The following is a 16,087-nucleotide window of genomic DNA, read 5'->3' on the forward strand; positions in this document are numbered from 1 at the left end:
CCTTTTACTAAGGAGGTGTGCTAATGGATTTAGGGCACACTAATGAGTTAGTGTATGTTGTGCCATGCAGCCCATAGGTATACAATGGGCTGTGCAGCTAATTGTTGGCACGCACTAAATTCATTAGCACACCTTAGTAAAAGGACCCCAAAGTTACGAGCATAAATCTTTTCAACAACAACAACAATCATTTCTAAAGCGCTACTAGGGTTACGCAACGCTGTACAATTCAAACATAGAAGGACAGTCCCTGCTCAAAGTGCTTACAATCTAAAAGACAAGAGAACAAACTTAGGACAAGTGAACAATCTAGAGGACGAGTGAACAGTTAATCTGATAGGGTGGTTAGATTGGGGTATTTTATATTTCTCGAGCGGTTAGGCGCCGAAGGCAGCATTGAAGAGGTGAGTTTTAAGCAGAGATTTGAAGATGGGTAGGGAGGGGGCCTGGCGTATGGGTAAAGGAAGATTATTCCAGGCATAGGGTGAGGCAAGGCAGAATGAGCGGAGCCTGGAGTTGGCAGTAGTGGAGAAGGGCTTTGTCCTGTGAGCGGAGGTTGCGGGCGGGAACATAGGGGGAGATGAGGGTGGAGAGGTAGTGAGGAGCCGCGGCCTGAGTGCATTTGTAGGTAAGGAGGAGGAGCTTGAATTGTATGCGATATCTGATCGGAAGCCAATGAAGTGATTTGAGGAGAGGGGTGGTGTGAGTATAACAGTTTTCCAAGTTTTGGAAATCTCCTGCATCTAAGGTTAATTACTTGTGAGACCTAGGAGAAGGTGCCTGTACAATAAAACACTTCTCAGTGGCATCACTTGCATAGTCCCCTATTTGGATAATCCAAAAACCATAAATCTGCTATAAAGCAAAGGAAACAAAGTTACAAACAAATAAATATAAACCTTCACGGAAGATTGAATGGGATACCATAGACAGGGCCGGTGCTTGGGTCTCTGGCGCCCCCCTGCAAATTATCCGTTGTCGCCCTCCCCCCCGGCAGCCTTGGCTATTATGGTCTCTTAAAAAAAAAAAGCAGGGAGGTCCCTGTACATTTGCTTATCTGTAACACAAAACAACCCCTGTATAACAGCATTTTCTGTCTGGTTTTGACAAAGGAGAGGTAGGAGGAGGAGGAGGGGGGCACAGAGAGAGGGAGCGAGCATTTAAAAAGGAAAAAGTTTGCTATCTGTAACTTTTTTCTCCCAGTTACATTGTAACCACCAGCTTTTTTAAAATAGCCAAACTTGAAAACAGCTGCTGTTTTTTTTCTTTTGTTTTTAGAGTATGATCTCTTGAAAAAAAGCAGGGAGGAACAACCCATAGCGTTCACACTAGTTCTGTCTATGGAGGATGGCTTGGAAGGGGAAAGGGGGGTTGGGAGAGGATGCAGACAAATAGGGCTAGTGGCTGGGAAACGGAGGGATTGTGGTGGGGGCTGCAGACTGATCTTACACAGACAAGAAAAGCTTGCTTGCAAAGCAAACTGCTCACACAGAGATGTAACAATCTCTAAAAAAGCAGGATTGTGTGAGGAGGCTGTGTATAGCACATTAGTTCTTCCTGTTGTTCTTAAAAGTAGACAGACCCAACTCGAGCCAGCTTAAAATAAACACATAAGGTATCCTTCTGAAAGAAAAAAAAATACAAAACGCAAAATGGTGAGTCCGGGGTTAAAAATGTCTATTTTCTTTCCTGTGAGAAAAAAGTTAAGCTGCATACATTCTGCTAAGGGGGATGTCAGGTTTTTTTACATCACTTCCCGTCATGTGACCCCCATCCAAGATGGCAGCCAAAAGTAAAAACAGGAAGTGACGTAGTGTGTCCAGTGGTAGCTGCTATCTTGGAAAAAGGGTGTGGTGATGTTATTTCCTGTGATGCCACTAAAAGGGGTGGGGTTTGGGCAGAGTTATGCAAGAGGTAGAGTGCAGGGCTATGCAAATAAGATGGAATTAGGAGTGGGGTTATGCAAAAATGTTGGGCTGTGACATCAAAGGAGGTGGGGTTGAGTGGGTTGTGGGCAGGGCTTGTCCTCACTTCTGATTAGCTGACAGAACTGGGTGTGGTCACCTGTCAAAATATGCAAATTTGCTTTGACAAATGCTGGTGAGATACACTACTTTCCTATTATTGCATGGTTTCATTTTCAAATGGGAAAAAAATCTAAAAATTATTTGACTTTTGCAAATGATAGAAATTAGCATGTCCAAGTATAAAAAGAAAATAAACTAGCATTACCTTTCTATGCTCAGATGAACCCTGGCTTGCACTAACTCCAGAACTTGGCCTTGATAGGCTTCTGGCGGATAGAAATTCTTGCTCATACCTGGCTACCTCCTTCTTGAGCTTTTCTCTGCGTTGTTGATCGCTGTCTTGGAAAAGAAAACCCAAAGTAAATGGGAATTATTTTGATGCAATTTTTGTTAATAACTTGACATTAGGACACTATCTCAATTCATTTTCTTTGACAACTAATACAATTGGAACTAGAGTGAAGGAGTAGCCTAGTGGGTACAGCACTGGGCTGACAACCAGGGAAGACTGGCTTCAAATCGTTAACCCTCCACTGCCTCAGGTACAAACTTTGATTGTAAACCCAACTTAACCTACTACTGAAGAAAAGTGTCAGCTAATTCCAAATAACTTTGTTTCATCTACAGAGAGCCAGCGGTACTATGCATTCTCAACCAGAGGTGCTCAACTCTGTCCTCAAGAGTTGCAACCCAATCTGTTTTTCAAATTTCCACAATGCATATGTGTAAGATTTATTTATATATACTGCTTTCATAGATCTCATGTAGAGTCACTGGGGAAATCCTGAAAACTAAGGGACCTGTCAGTTTGGTCAGGAATAACCAAACTTGGTTCTTGATCAATACAGGTCTCATTGATCAAGAACCAAGTTTGGTTATTCCTGACCTAAACAGTTCTAATAAGTCCTGCTGCCTAAGATTCTAACATTATGGATGCCATGGGTGCTTGAACATCCCCAATTTCAGATGCGTGTGTGTCCCAAATCTACTTTTAAATCTCCAGGAACTGAGGCAGCCAACAGGAGAGGCTGAAGAGGTGACCTGTAAGGCATATTTGATACTGGGGAAGTTCTAGCATTCAGAGCAACCAAGGAGCTGACACTTGGTGCTACTAGAAAAATGTGGGCAGCCAATTTCAGGCCTCGTCACAATTTCTCCTGGATTTTAATGGTTAAAACATGTATATTCCACTTTATCCAAAGCAGAACACAAACAATAATTAAAAATACAAACACATAAAATAACAATTGTGCGACTCCTCTACAGCAGAACTGCATCATCTAAATTCAACAGGTCACAAAGATGGTATTTATTTATTCCACTTACATTCTGTCTAAAGCCTAAGCAGGTTCCAATATAAAACATACACAATAAATATACTCACACACATATAAAAGATCACCATAACCACACCCATATATCAGTAGCTCTCTGCTCCGACCCACCACATTACAGCAAGACCAGACTGTCAAGAATGCATGTGTACATAGATGTATCTTTAACAACTTTTTAAACTGTTCCATTGCACTACACAAGCATAAGTAACCTGGCAGCTGGTTCCACAAAAAAGGGCCCACCACACTGCTCATTTCAGCATAGCGCATATAAAGGTGAATTTCACATTCAACAACTGCATGCCCACTTCCAGTCTTAAACTTGGCCATGGGCAATAAGTGTTACCACTTGGGATAAATACCCAGGAAGCTGCTTATACAGTATTTGATGGAGAAGTCAGAATTTTATATTCAATTTGAAAATGTACTGGCAACCCACTGTAACTATCTCAAAACTGGTTTAACATATGTAAATCCAGAGCCCCCCCCCCCCCTAAACAAAAAGCCATGCCAAAGCATGCCGAATCACTGCAAAGCCTTGTATCATGATGCTGCAATGCTCAAAAACAAGACACTGCAGTAGTCAACTCTTGACGTAACCACAGCTTACACAAGTCTGAAGTCATATAGAGATAAAAAAAAAAATCATTGCAGAAACTCCCAACACTTTCAAACACTGTTTCACAGGGAAAACGGGAAAACAATACCAATGGTCACTGAAGTGGGCCATGAGTCCTTTTCCTGCCTCCCAACAAGCATAATTTCCACCCAAACTCTCGTCCACGCTCTCATTACCTGTCGCCTGGACTACTGCAACTTACTCCTCACCGGCCTCCCACTTAGCCATCTATCCCCCCTTCAATCTGTTCAGAACTCTGCTGCACGTCTCATATTCCGCCAGAACCGATATACTCATATCACCCCTCTCCTCAAGTCACTTCACTGGCTTCCGATCAGATACCGCATTCAATTCAAGCTTCTCCTTCTTACCTACAAATGCACTCGGTCTGCTGCCCCTCACTATCTTTCTACCCTCATCTCCCCTTACGTTTCCGGCCCATAACCTCCGTTCACAGGATAAATCCCTCCTCTCGGTACCCTTCTCCACCACCGCCAACTCCAGGCTCCGCTCATTCTGCCTCGCCTCACCCTTTGCTTAGAACAACCTTCCTGAGCCCTTACGCCAAGCCCCCTCCCTGCCCGTCTTCAAGTCTTTGCTTAAAGCCCACCTCTTCAATGCTGCGTTCGGCACCTAACCCTTACCGTTCAGTGAATCCAGACTGCCCCAATTTGACTGCCCCTATTGGACTGACCGTTCACTTGTCTATTAGATTGTAAGCTCTTTGAGCAGGGACTGTCTCTCTTTGTTTAATTGTACAGCGCTGCGTAACCCTAGTAGCGCTCTAGAAATGTTAAGTAGTAGTAGTAGTATTTGTGCACATTCAACATCATCCTATTCACATACATCCGGCTACTTATTTCTAAAAAAAATAAATTTAAAAACTCCTGTCAACCTCACTGACGGTTCATTCTCCCAGTTTGATACTGGGAAAGAAAACTGCACATCATCTGCATAAAAACAAAAACTTACATCTAAATCTCTATAACCCTTCCCTAGGGAAGACAGGTAAATATCAAAAAGCAATGCAGATAGTGCTGACCCGAAGCACCCCTCTAGTCATCAGAACACCACCGGACACCAAATCACCTGTACTGAACGTTCGCTAAAACAGGACACAAAACAGGCATACACCTGACCACCAATTCCCATCTGACCTAATCTGTAGAACAACACATCCACATCATCGTGTCAAATGTGGAAGTAATAGCTAAACAAACCAAACAATAGGTCCGATTATCATCAAGTCCACAATGCAATTCCCCCCCCCCCCCCCCCCCCCCACACACACACTGACACCAGCAAAGCTTCTACAGTGTGCCCCAGAGTAAACCCATACTGACACAGGTCTAATACCTGTGAATGATCCATAAAATCAATCAGCTTACTCAACACCGCTCTTTCAATAACTTTAGCCACAAACATGTACCATTCAAATTTTCCTTCTTCTACTGTGGCTTCACTGTAGCCCTCTGTAGGTCCACTGGCAAAAACCCAAACTCCAAGGAAGCATTCACAATCTTCTGCAATGAGGGGGCCACATCCACACTTAACTGTTTCACAATGCCGATGATGAGTAAGTCCAGTCCCCGAAGCTAGTATTTAGGCTGGGGACTTTGAGGCCTTTTCCTCATTTATAACTGTGATATTTGTTTTCACATTCAGACGCATTGATGCTCTTTATTTAATTTCTCCTTATTTTCTACATTTGAATCACAATGCCTAATGAACATGGATCCACCAATACCTTGGTAGGACGCATCCCTCGGCAAATACTCATCACCTCCGATTCCTCCAACAATTGAAATGCAGACCAATTCTGTCATATAACCATCTCCATCATCATTGCCACCAACAAACCCTACATATCTTCTCAAGAAACCCAATGACTACTCCATATGCACTAATAGTTATCTTGCCAATAATTGTAAAACACAGCATCATACAACCTTGTAAATGTAATTGAATCAATGTATCAATGTCTAACTGTTAAATGTAAGCCACATTGAACCAAAACTCATTTTGGATAATTGTGGTATACAAGTAGGAATGAATACGTAAATAAATAAATAAAATACCTCACTCACCCTATCTTCCAAGTAAGTTATTTTCTTCCTCAGATATTCAGCAAATACATTACATTACATTTTGGGTTTATATCCTGCTAATACCTTTTCAGTTCTAAGCGGTTTACAAGGTTTTTGTCAAGATCATCAGAGCCAGGTCCAACGTGAGACACACTTCTCGCAGTCTCTTTCACCAACCACTGCACAGTATGATATGCTCCTCCTCACAGACTGCCACATATTCAATTAACTCTCATAATCTTCACCATCACCTGATTTTCTCCAAATTTGCTCTGAATTCCTCAACTCACACTGTAAAACCACCGCACTGCCTCTGTCCTCCACGGACATGGTCTATAACCATCCAGGACCACCACATTGGCACCAGTACATGATTTATCCAACACTTCTCCTAAACTTGAATGCTAACAATCTACCACTCTGCCACTGAAGAATCAGCTGCAAAACCCACAATGATTTCAAATGCTGAGATAATATTTAACAATCTCTCTGACCTCATTTATTTTATTTTTTATTTACATTTTTTTTTACTACATTTGTACCCCGCACTTTCCCACTCATAGCAGGTTCAATGCGGCTTACATATTATACAGGTACTTATTTGTACCTGGGGCAATGGAGGGTTAAGTGACTTGCCCAGAGTCACAAGGAGCTGCCTGTGCCTGCAGTGGGAATCGAACCCAGTTCCCCAGGACCAAAGTCCACCACGCTAACCACTAGGCCACTCCTCCCACTCATGTACAACTTTCTTTAAAATAGTCACCTTACTTTCTAACTCTTCTTACTTATCTATATTTCCATCTTTGCTTTACCCTTCACCATCAATTAAAATGTTTTATTACGTATTATTACGTATTGTTAGTACTATGTAATTTATCTTTAAAATCAAGCATGATACTGGAAGATTGGAGGGTGACCAATGTAACGCCGATTTTTTAAAAGGGTTACAGAGGTGATGCGGGAAATTACAGACCGTTCAGCCTAACGTGGGTGCCAGGCAAAATGGTAGAGACTATTATAAAAAACAAAATTACAGAGCATATACATAAGAATGGATTAATGAGACAAAGCCAAAATGGATTTACTGAAGGAAAATCTTGCCTCACCAATCTACTACATTTCTTTGAAGGGGTGAACAAACATGTGGATAACGGTGAGCAGATTGATCTTGTGTATCTGGAATTTCAAAATGCGTTCAACAAAGTACTTCATGAAAGACTCCAGAGGAAATTGGAAAGTCATGGGATAGGAGGTAGTGTTCTACTGTAGATTAAAAACTGGTTAAAAGACAGAAATCAGAGAGTAGGGTTAAATGCTTATTATTCTCAATGGAGAAGGGGAGCTAGTGGGGTTTCCAAGGGGTCTGTGCTGTGTAGTAGATTGGTGAGGCAAGATTTCCCTTCACTAAACCTATGTTGGCTTTCAGGCATATTTTCAAAGCACTTTGGGAGGCTAAGTTCCATAGGTTTCTATGGAACTTTGGGAGGCTAAGTGCTTTGAAAATTAGCATATTTGTCTCATTAATTCATGCTTTTGAATATGCTCTGTAATTTTGTCTTTATAACAGTCTCTACCATTTTGCCCGGCACAGACGTCAGACTCACCGGTCTATAATTTCCCGGATCTCCTCTGGAACCATTTTTTTTTTTTAAATATTTTTATTAAGGTTTTTACATACTTAGAACAAATGCTGATATCAACAATTTAACCATACTCCAATTGTTCTATCCCCCCGTCCCCCCCTACCCTCCCTATAGTATTGCTAATAACCGGTATAGTTACATAATATATCTTTACTCTATAACCAGATCAAGGAGCTGTCATTAATCTGGGCGCATCCAAGTCCACACCATCTGCCAGCCTCCATGTTGCATACTTGTCCCATTGCTTATAGAATTGCGTAATCCGCCCTGTCTTTATTGCTGTCATTTTGGACATTTGGTAAATGTAGTCCATCTTATGTACCACCCTTATCACTGGTGGCAAAAAGGGTTGTTTCCATGCTGAGGCAAATGCAATCTTTCCTGCTACCAACCACATCGATGCCAGGCGGAGTGTTGCTGATGTTATTCCTGTCGGTTGAAAATGCAGTAGATGTGTCTCCATCCTCAGGGCATATTGGCTCCCTAGGAATTTTTCTCATGTCCTGGAACCTTTTTTAAAAATCGGCGTTACATTGGCCACTCTCCAATCTTCCGGTACCACGTTCGACTTTAAGGATAAATTACATATTATTAACAATTGCTCCCGTAAGTTCATTTCTCAGTTCTATCAGTACTCTGGGATGAATACCATCCGGTCCAGGAGATTTGCTACTCTTCAATTTGTAGAACTGCCCCATTACATCCTCCTGGTTTATAGAGAATTCATTCAGTTTCTCCGACTTGTCAGCTTCGAATACCATTTCTGGCACCAGTATCTCTCCCAAATCTTCCTCAGTGAAGACCGAAGCAAAGAATTCATTTAATCTCTCCGCTACAGCTTTGTCTTCCCTGATCGCCCCTTTTACCCCTCGGTCATCTATCGGTCCGATTCTTTTGCCGGCTTCCTGCTTTTAATATACCTAAAAATATTTTTACTGTGTGTTTTTGCCTCCAATGCAATCTTTTTAGTCCCTCTTAGCCTTCCTTATCAGCGCTTTGCATTTGACGACATTCCTTATGCTGTTTCTTATTATTTTCAGTCGGTTCCTTCTTCCATTTTATGAAAGACTAGCCGTTAAGCCCGTAAAAACTGGTGAGTATTGCAGCCCTCCTCTCTCCCCTGGCCTCACCCCGTCCACCGATCCTTCCCCCCATATCCAGAGACCCTCCTCTTTCCCTTGGCCTCCCCCCATGTCCAGCAACCCTCCTCTGTGCCCTGCTCTCATCCCAAGTCCAGCAACCATGGCCTCTCCCCCTGCCCTCCCTCCATGTCCAGCTACCCTCATCGCCGCCACTCCCTCCCCCCTCCATGCCGGGCCCCCTGCACTGACCTGACAGCGCCTCTCACCTCTGTGTGAAAGCACTACAGGCAGCAGCAGATCGCTCTGCTGCTGCCTGCAGCGCTTCCACACGGAGGTGAAAGGCGCTGTCAGGTCAGTGCAGGGGGCCCGATACGGAGGGGGCGGGAGCGGCGACGGGGATGGGGGGAGGTTGTTTCGTGCGATGTTCCTTTCCAGGAAGCGTCGTCGTCCAACAATTCTACTCTGTTTCGCCCTCTGACGTCATGACGCAAGGGCAGGACAGAGAGGGAAGTTTGTACTGTGCATTTGCAAGTGAGTACGGTCACTTGCCATTTATATGTTTGACTAGCCATTGAGCCCGTTAAAACGGGCTATTGGGTCGCCTCTGCAGGTAACCCCCCCCCCCGAGTCGCCGCCGCTGCCCCGTCTCTTCGCTATTCAACTTACATCTCCGGAGCAGGCATATCAGCTGAACTCCCGTCGGCCTTCCTTCTCTGCCTGTGTCCTGCCCTCATGTGACGTAACGTCGGCGAGAGCGGGACACAGGCAGGGAAGGAAGGCCAACGGCAGCTCAGCTGATCTGCCTGCTCCGGAGATGTAAGTTGAATAGCGAAGAGACGGGCCGGGTGGAGGGGTGGCGGCGACTCCGGGGGGGGGGGGGGGGGTGTACCAGTGACAGCGACCTCGGGGGGGGGGTGAAGGGGGAGCGGTAGCAACCTCGGCGGTTCCCTCCCCTTCGCACAGTTTCCCTCTCTGCCCTGCCCCCCCCCCCGTATTGACGCAGGGCGGGACAGAGAGGGAAGTCTACTGCGCATTTGCGAGTGAGTACGGTCACTCGCCGTTTATATGTTTGATTTTCTTTTAGCTCTAATAGCATCCTTCACCTCATTTTTTTAACCACGCTGGCTGTCGTTTGGTATTCTGTCCTTTTTTAATAAGTGGAATATATTTGGCCTGGGCTTCCAGGATGGTGTTTTTGAACAGCATCCATGCCTGATGTAAAGTTTTGACCCTCGCAGCCGCTCCTCCAAGTTTTTTTTTGTTATAGTCTCCTTTTTTGAAGTTTAATGCTAGACGTATTTTTTATTTCCTATGTATACTTACTTCAAAGCTAATATCAAATCTTATCATATTATGATCACTGTTATCAAGCGGCCCCAGCACTATTACCTCCTGCACCATTACCTCCCGCACCAGTTCACGTGCTCCATTAAGGACTAGGTCTAGAATTTTTCCTTCTCTCGTCGGCTCCTGTACCAGCTGCTCCATAAAGCTGTCCTTAATTTCGTCAAAGAATTTTACCTCCCTAGCATGCCCTGATGTTACATTTACCCAGGCAATATCGGGGTAATTGAAATCACCCATTATTATCGTGTTGCCCAGTTTGTTCGCATCCCTAATTTCCTTTAGCATTTCTGCATCCGTCTGTTCATCCTGGCCAGGCGGACGGTAGTACACTCTTATCACTATCCTTTTCCCCTTTACACATGGAATTTCAATCCACAGGGATTCCAAGATGTGTTTTCCTTCCTTGTGGAGGGTCAGAACAAAACAGGCCCTCTGCAGTTTCCTAACCTGCTGACTTTCAATGCTTATTGCATCTGGTTTGGTTATGTTCGTTATACAGTCTGAAAATTAATAAAAACATTGAAACATAGTATGCAGTACCTGTTACTGCAAGCCAAGTCACACTAACTTCTTACTCTACTTTAGTAAACATGCTCAAGAGATTTGTTGTGTTTCTTTTTTGTACTTTCACCAAAGCTTGCTGTAACTGAGGAAAGTGAGCCATGAACTTTCATTTATAAATACAGGGGGGAGGGGGTTTCCTCGGCAACAGTCTTCTGAGTGGAATAAATTTCATTTCTCTTCGGTCTTCACAATAAGCATGCTATGGAGTTTTAACAAGCATCTGTCCCTCCAAGGGGCTGTGAATGCTGTTATGCAGAAGCTCTAGCATTAGCCAGCTTGAGGGGAAGGACCAATTTTATTTTCTTTTAAATGCTTTCCAATCAACAGAACATTGAAAAGAAATTATACAAAAGAGGTATGTGTCCGTCTGCCCATGCAGGGGCAAATTAACTCTCCAATGACGGGACAGAAAGCCACCAAATCTAGTTCACTGGAAGAAATATCACAGAATTTCAACAAACCTGAAAGGTTTTTAGGTCCATTATTTTTGCAGCACAGACCTTCCCCCCAAAATCCCTATGGCTTCCCCTGAGGAAGGCAGCTAAAGCTTATTCCAGTTTGCTCAGTTACCACAATCAATTCTGGTGTAAACTGAAATTAGAAAACAAGCATAAGCCGGTTACACACAAACTTGCAGAAAGCATCTGCAGAAGCCAAGCCTATTTCTTGTTCTAACACAAACGTAAAACAATATAGTAACCTCCTACTTTAGCCATAGTAGGGCATACATTCCAGATAAGAGACAGTGAAAATTTTATGTGTCACACATGTTGACACACTAATTTCTTTAACCTGTGTTCAAAGGTTTAACTTAACATAAATCAGAAAAGTAGTACTGTTTATATTTATAGAAATAAAAAGAAGGAAAATGATACATGTTCATTGATCAATGGTTGAATAATTAGATTGAGGTTTGATGACTGTTATCAGCAGAGCCTTGTAAGTCAACATTTATGTTACTGTAATTTCAATAAAAACTGTTTCAACATAAAAGCAGAGGGGAAGGAGGGAGGGTTAGGAGGGGATGGGAGAAATTGTTAAAAAGTTTTGATGATGGATTTTATCATTGTATTTCTATTTTGAAAGTTTGACGGTGGCAATTATGTTTATGCCAGATATTGGATGTAGTTATTTTGTTTCATCAATAAAAATGTTGAAATATAGAAATAAAAAGAAGGGATTTTGGATTTAGCTCACACCTTTTCAGTTGTAGCTAAAGGCAAGTTGCAATAAAGAAAACCGATAGCAGTTATAAAGACCATCAAAAGCACTCTATAAAGTCTAACATCCATCCTGTTGCTATTTTTTTTCAAGCGCACACAGGAATCAGACTGTTTCAGTTATTTCAAATGTAAAGAAGAAGGCAGACCCCTTTTAAGGGAATGCAAACGGGCGGAAGGCCAGGGGAACAGAGGAAGGAAGGGGGGAGGGGCAGAAGAAAAGTGAATGCTAAATACCTGTAGAAGGTATTCTCCGAGGACAAGCAGGCTGATTGTTCTCACTGATGGGTGACGTCCACGGCAGCCCCTCCAATCGGAAACTTCTCTAGCAAAGTCCTTTGCTAGTCCTCGCGCGCCCGCGCGCACCGCACATGCGCGGCCGTCTTCCCGCCCGAAACCGGCTCGAGCCGGCCAGTCCAGTATGTAGCAAGACAATACACTTCAAGGGAAGACACAACTCCAAAGGGGAGGCGGGCGGGTTTGTGAGAACAATCAGCCTGCTGTCCTCGGAGAATACCTTCTACAGGTATGTAGCATTCGCTTTCTCCGAGGACAAGCAGGCTGCTTGTTCTCACTGATGGGGTATCCCTAGCCCCCAGGCTCACTCAAAACAACAACCATGGTCAATTGGGCCTCGCAACGGCGAGGACATAACTGAGATTGACCTAAAAAATTTACCAACTAACTGAGAGTGCAGCCTGGAACAGAACAAACATGGGCCTAGGGGGGGTGGAGTTGGATTCTAAACCCCGAACAGATTCTGAAGCACTGACTGCCTGAACCGACTGTCGCGTCGGGTATCCTGCTGCAGGCAGTAATGAGATGTGAATGTGTGGACAGATGACCACGTCACAGCTTTGCAAATCTCTTCAATAGTGGCTGACTTCAAGTGGGCTACCGACGCCGCCATGGCTCTAACATTATGAGCCGTGACATGACCCTCAAGAGCCAGCCCAGCCTGAATGCAATCTGCTAGCCAATTGGATATGGTGCGTTTCCCCACAGCCACTCCCCTCCTGTTGGGATCAAAAGAAACAAACAATTGGGCGGACTGTCTGTTGGGCTGTGTCCGCTCCAGATAGAAGGCCAATGCTCTCTTGCAGTCCAATGTGTGCAGCTGACGTTCAGCAGGGCAGGAATGAGGACGGGGAAAGAATGTTGGCAAGACAATTGACTGGTTCAGATGGAACTCCGACACAACCTTTGGCAAGAACTTAGGGTGAGTGCGGAGGACTACTCTGTTATGATGAAATTTGGTGTAAAGGGCCTGGGCTACCAGGGCCTGAAGCTCACTGACTCTATGAGCTGAAGTAACTGCCACCAAGAAAATGACCTTCCAGGTCAAGTACTTCAGATGGCAGGAATTCAGTGGCTCAAAAGGAGGTTTCATCAGCTGGGTGAGAACGACATTGAGATCCCATGACACTGTAGGAGGCTTGACAGGGGGCTTTGACAAAAGCAAACCTCTCATGAAGTGAACAACTAAAGGCTGTCCTGAGATCGGCTTACCTTCCACACGGTAATGGTATGCACTGATTGCACTAAGGTGAACCCTTACAGAGTTGGTCTTGAGACTAGACTCAGACAAGTACAGAAGGTATTCAAGCAGGGTCTGTGTAGGACAAGAGCGAGGATCTAGGGCCTTGCTGTCACACCAGACGGCAAACCTCCTCCATAGAAAGAAGTAACTCCTCTTAGTGGAATCTTTCCTGGAAGCAAGCAAGATGCGGAAGACACCCTCTGACAGACCCAAAGAGGCAAAGTCTACGCTCTCAACATCCAGGCCGTGAGAGCCAGGGACCGGAGGTTGGGATGCAGAAGCACCCCTTCGTCCTGTGTGATGAGGGTCGGAAAACACTCCAATCTCCACAGTTCTTCGGAGGACAACTCCAGAAGAAGAGGGAACCAGATCTGACGCGGCCAAAAAGGAGCAATCAGAATCATGGTGCCTCGGTCTTGCTTGAGTTTCAACAAAGTCTTCCCCACCAGAGGTATGGGAGGATAAGCATACAGCAGACCCTCCCCCCAGTCCAGGAGGAAGGCATCTGATGCCAGTCTGCCGTGGGCCTGAAGCCTGGAACAGAACTGAGGGACTTTTTGGTTGGCTCGAGATGCGAAGAGATCTACCAAGGGGGTGCCCCACACCTGGAAGATCTGACGCACTACACGGGAATTGAGCGACCACTCGTAAGGTTGCATAATCCTGCTCAACCTGTCGGCCAGACTGTTGTTTACACCTGCCAGATATGTGGCTTGGAGCACCATGCCATGCCGGCGAGCCCAGAGCCACATGCTGACGGCTTCCTGACACAGGGGGCAAGATCCGGTGCCCCCCTGCTTGTTGATGTAATACATGGCAACCTGGTTGTCCGTCTGAATTTGAATAATTTGGTGGGACAGCCGATCTCTGAAAGCCTTCAGAGCGTTCCAGACCGCTCGTAACTCCAGGAGATTGATCTGTAGATCACGTTCCTGGAGGGACCAGCTTCCTTGGGTGTGAAGCCCATCGACATGAGCTCCCCACCCCAGGAGAGACGCATCCGTTGTCAGCACTTTTTGTGGCTGAGGAATTTGGAAAGGACGTCCCAGAGTCAAATTGGACCAAATCATCCACCAATACAGGGACTTGAGAAAACTCGTGGACAGGTGGATCACGTCTTCTAGATCCCCAGCAGCCTGAAACCACTGGGAAGCTAGGGTCCATTGGGCAGATCTCATGTGAAGGCGGGCCATGGGAGTCACATGAACTGTGGAGGCCATGTGGCCCAGCAATCTCAACATCTGCCGAGCTGTGATCTACTGGGACGTCCGCACCCGCGAGACTAGGGACAACAAGTTGTTGGCCCTCGTCTCTGGGAGATAGGCGCGAGCCGTCCGAGAATCCAGCAGAGCTCCTATGAATTCGAGTTTCTGCACTGGGAGAAGGTGGGACTTTGGATAATTTATCACAAACCCCAGTAGCTCCAGGAGGCGAATAGTCATCTTACAATAGGGAGGGGACAAATAACCTAAACATATGGGGTCCCTGAGTATGAAAGTGCATGTATATTTATATCTCAAAAAAATGTTAAGTGGCTAGGGAGGTTCTGAGGACCAGTTTTAGCACCAGTGGAATAAAGGAAGCAGTGATCTGAGAAAGGAGTATGGTCATGGCAAATATTTTCAGCAGCTACTAAAGTTTGTGCTATAAACACAATAAATAGTATCTATGCCAGACAGAGAGGAAAGCATTCAGGAATGTCAGAGAAAATAATCATTTGTGTTTACATGACTAACAGTTGAGCAGATTTCAGCTACTTGCAGAGAAGTTAAAATAGCCTCCAATATTGTCTTGTCAGGAATATTGGACTACAAATGATTCTGTACACAAAGGTCATCTAGGTGCTGCCTATGTCATTTTCCATAAAAAACAAAGACATGAACAAGAGGAATTAATGTTATATGACCACTTTTTTAGCCATTCTGTTAAAACCACTGTTTAAAACATGCACCATAACGGATCATCACAGATAAAGAAGCTAATTATAGCAATCAAAACTACTAATTGTTTTAATAGAGCAGTGCTACATGAAAAGGTCCGTGCTCTGAGGGCTCCCTAATTGTTGGCAAAGACAAAAAAACAGATGATCTAATTTTATAACCTTAGCACCTAAACATTGGGGTGATTTGCATACTAAGATTACAGAATACTGCGACATCCATTCATAAGTGCTATGTGTACGCACAGCGATATTCTATAATGTGAGCGTGTAAGTCAAGAAAGTTTTCATACGAACAAAAAATAAAAGTGCTAGGGAAGCACCAAAGACCCCGCCTGCACTGAAAGTCCCTTCCCAATTTTAAATAAAGGGAAACATACATGGACCATGCTGGTGTCATAGGAGGAGGATCCGAAGTTCCCCCCCCCCCCACGACAGCATCAGTTCAAAGCACTGAAATAACACACACGCATATAGCAAGTCTTATATTTTCACAACTGGGTAATGCGGCCTGTGTTGCCCAGTCCAGAGCTTGTATCAAGCATAACACAGCTTTGTGGAGTGCGGACCACGCTCCACTGCGCATGCACGAGTGCCTTCTCGTCCGCCATGAGAATGCGGTTCATGGAGTACAATATCCTATATAATAAAAAAACACCTCCAACATTCTGAAGCTGACTCCGTG

General features: G+C 44.6%; 1 protein-coding gene across 1 annotated transcript in view; it reads right to left on the reverse strand.

Annotated features, from left to right (window-relative positions):
* The window catches only part of SPATA7 (spermatogenesis associated 7), a 116,367-nt gene that overhangs the window by 63,034 nt on the left and 37,246 nt on the right, over nucleotides 1–16,087 (reverse strand). The window contains exon 5 of the mRNA XM_030214263.1: nucleotides 2,233–2,366. Coding sequence (XP_030070123.1) covers nucleotides 2,233–2,366 — 134 coding nt within the window. The remainder of the gene's footprint in view (nucleotides 1–2,232; nucleotides 2,367–16,087) is intronic.

The sequence above is a fragment of the Microcaecilia unicolor genome, chromosome 9 (assembly GCF_901765095.1).
Source record: "Microcaecilia unicolor chromosome 9, aMicUni1.1, whole genome shotgun sequence".
Lineage (NCBI taxonomy): Eukaryota > Metazoa > Chordata > Amphibia > Gymnophiona > Siphonopidae > Microcaecilia > Microcaecilia unicolor.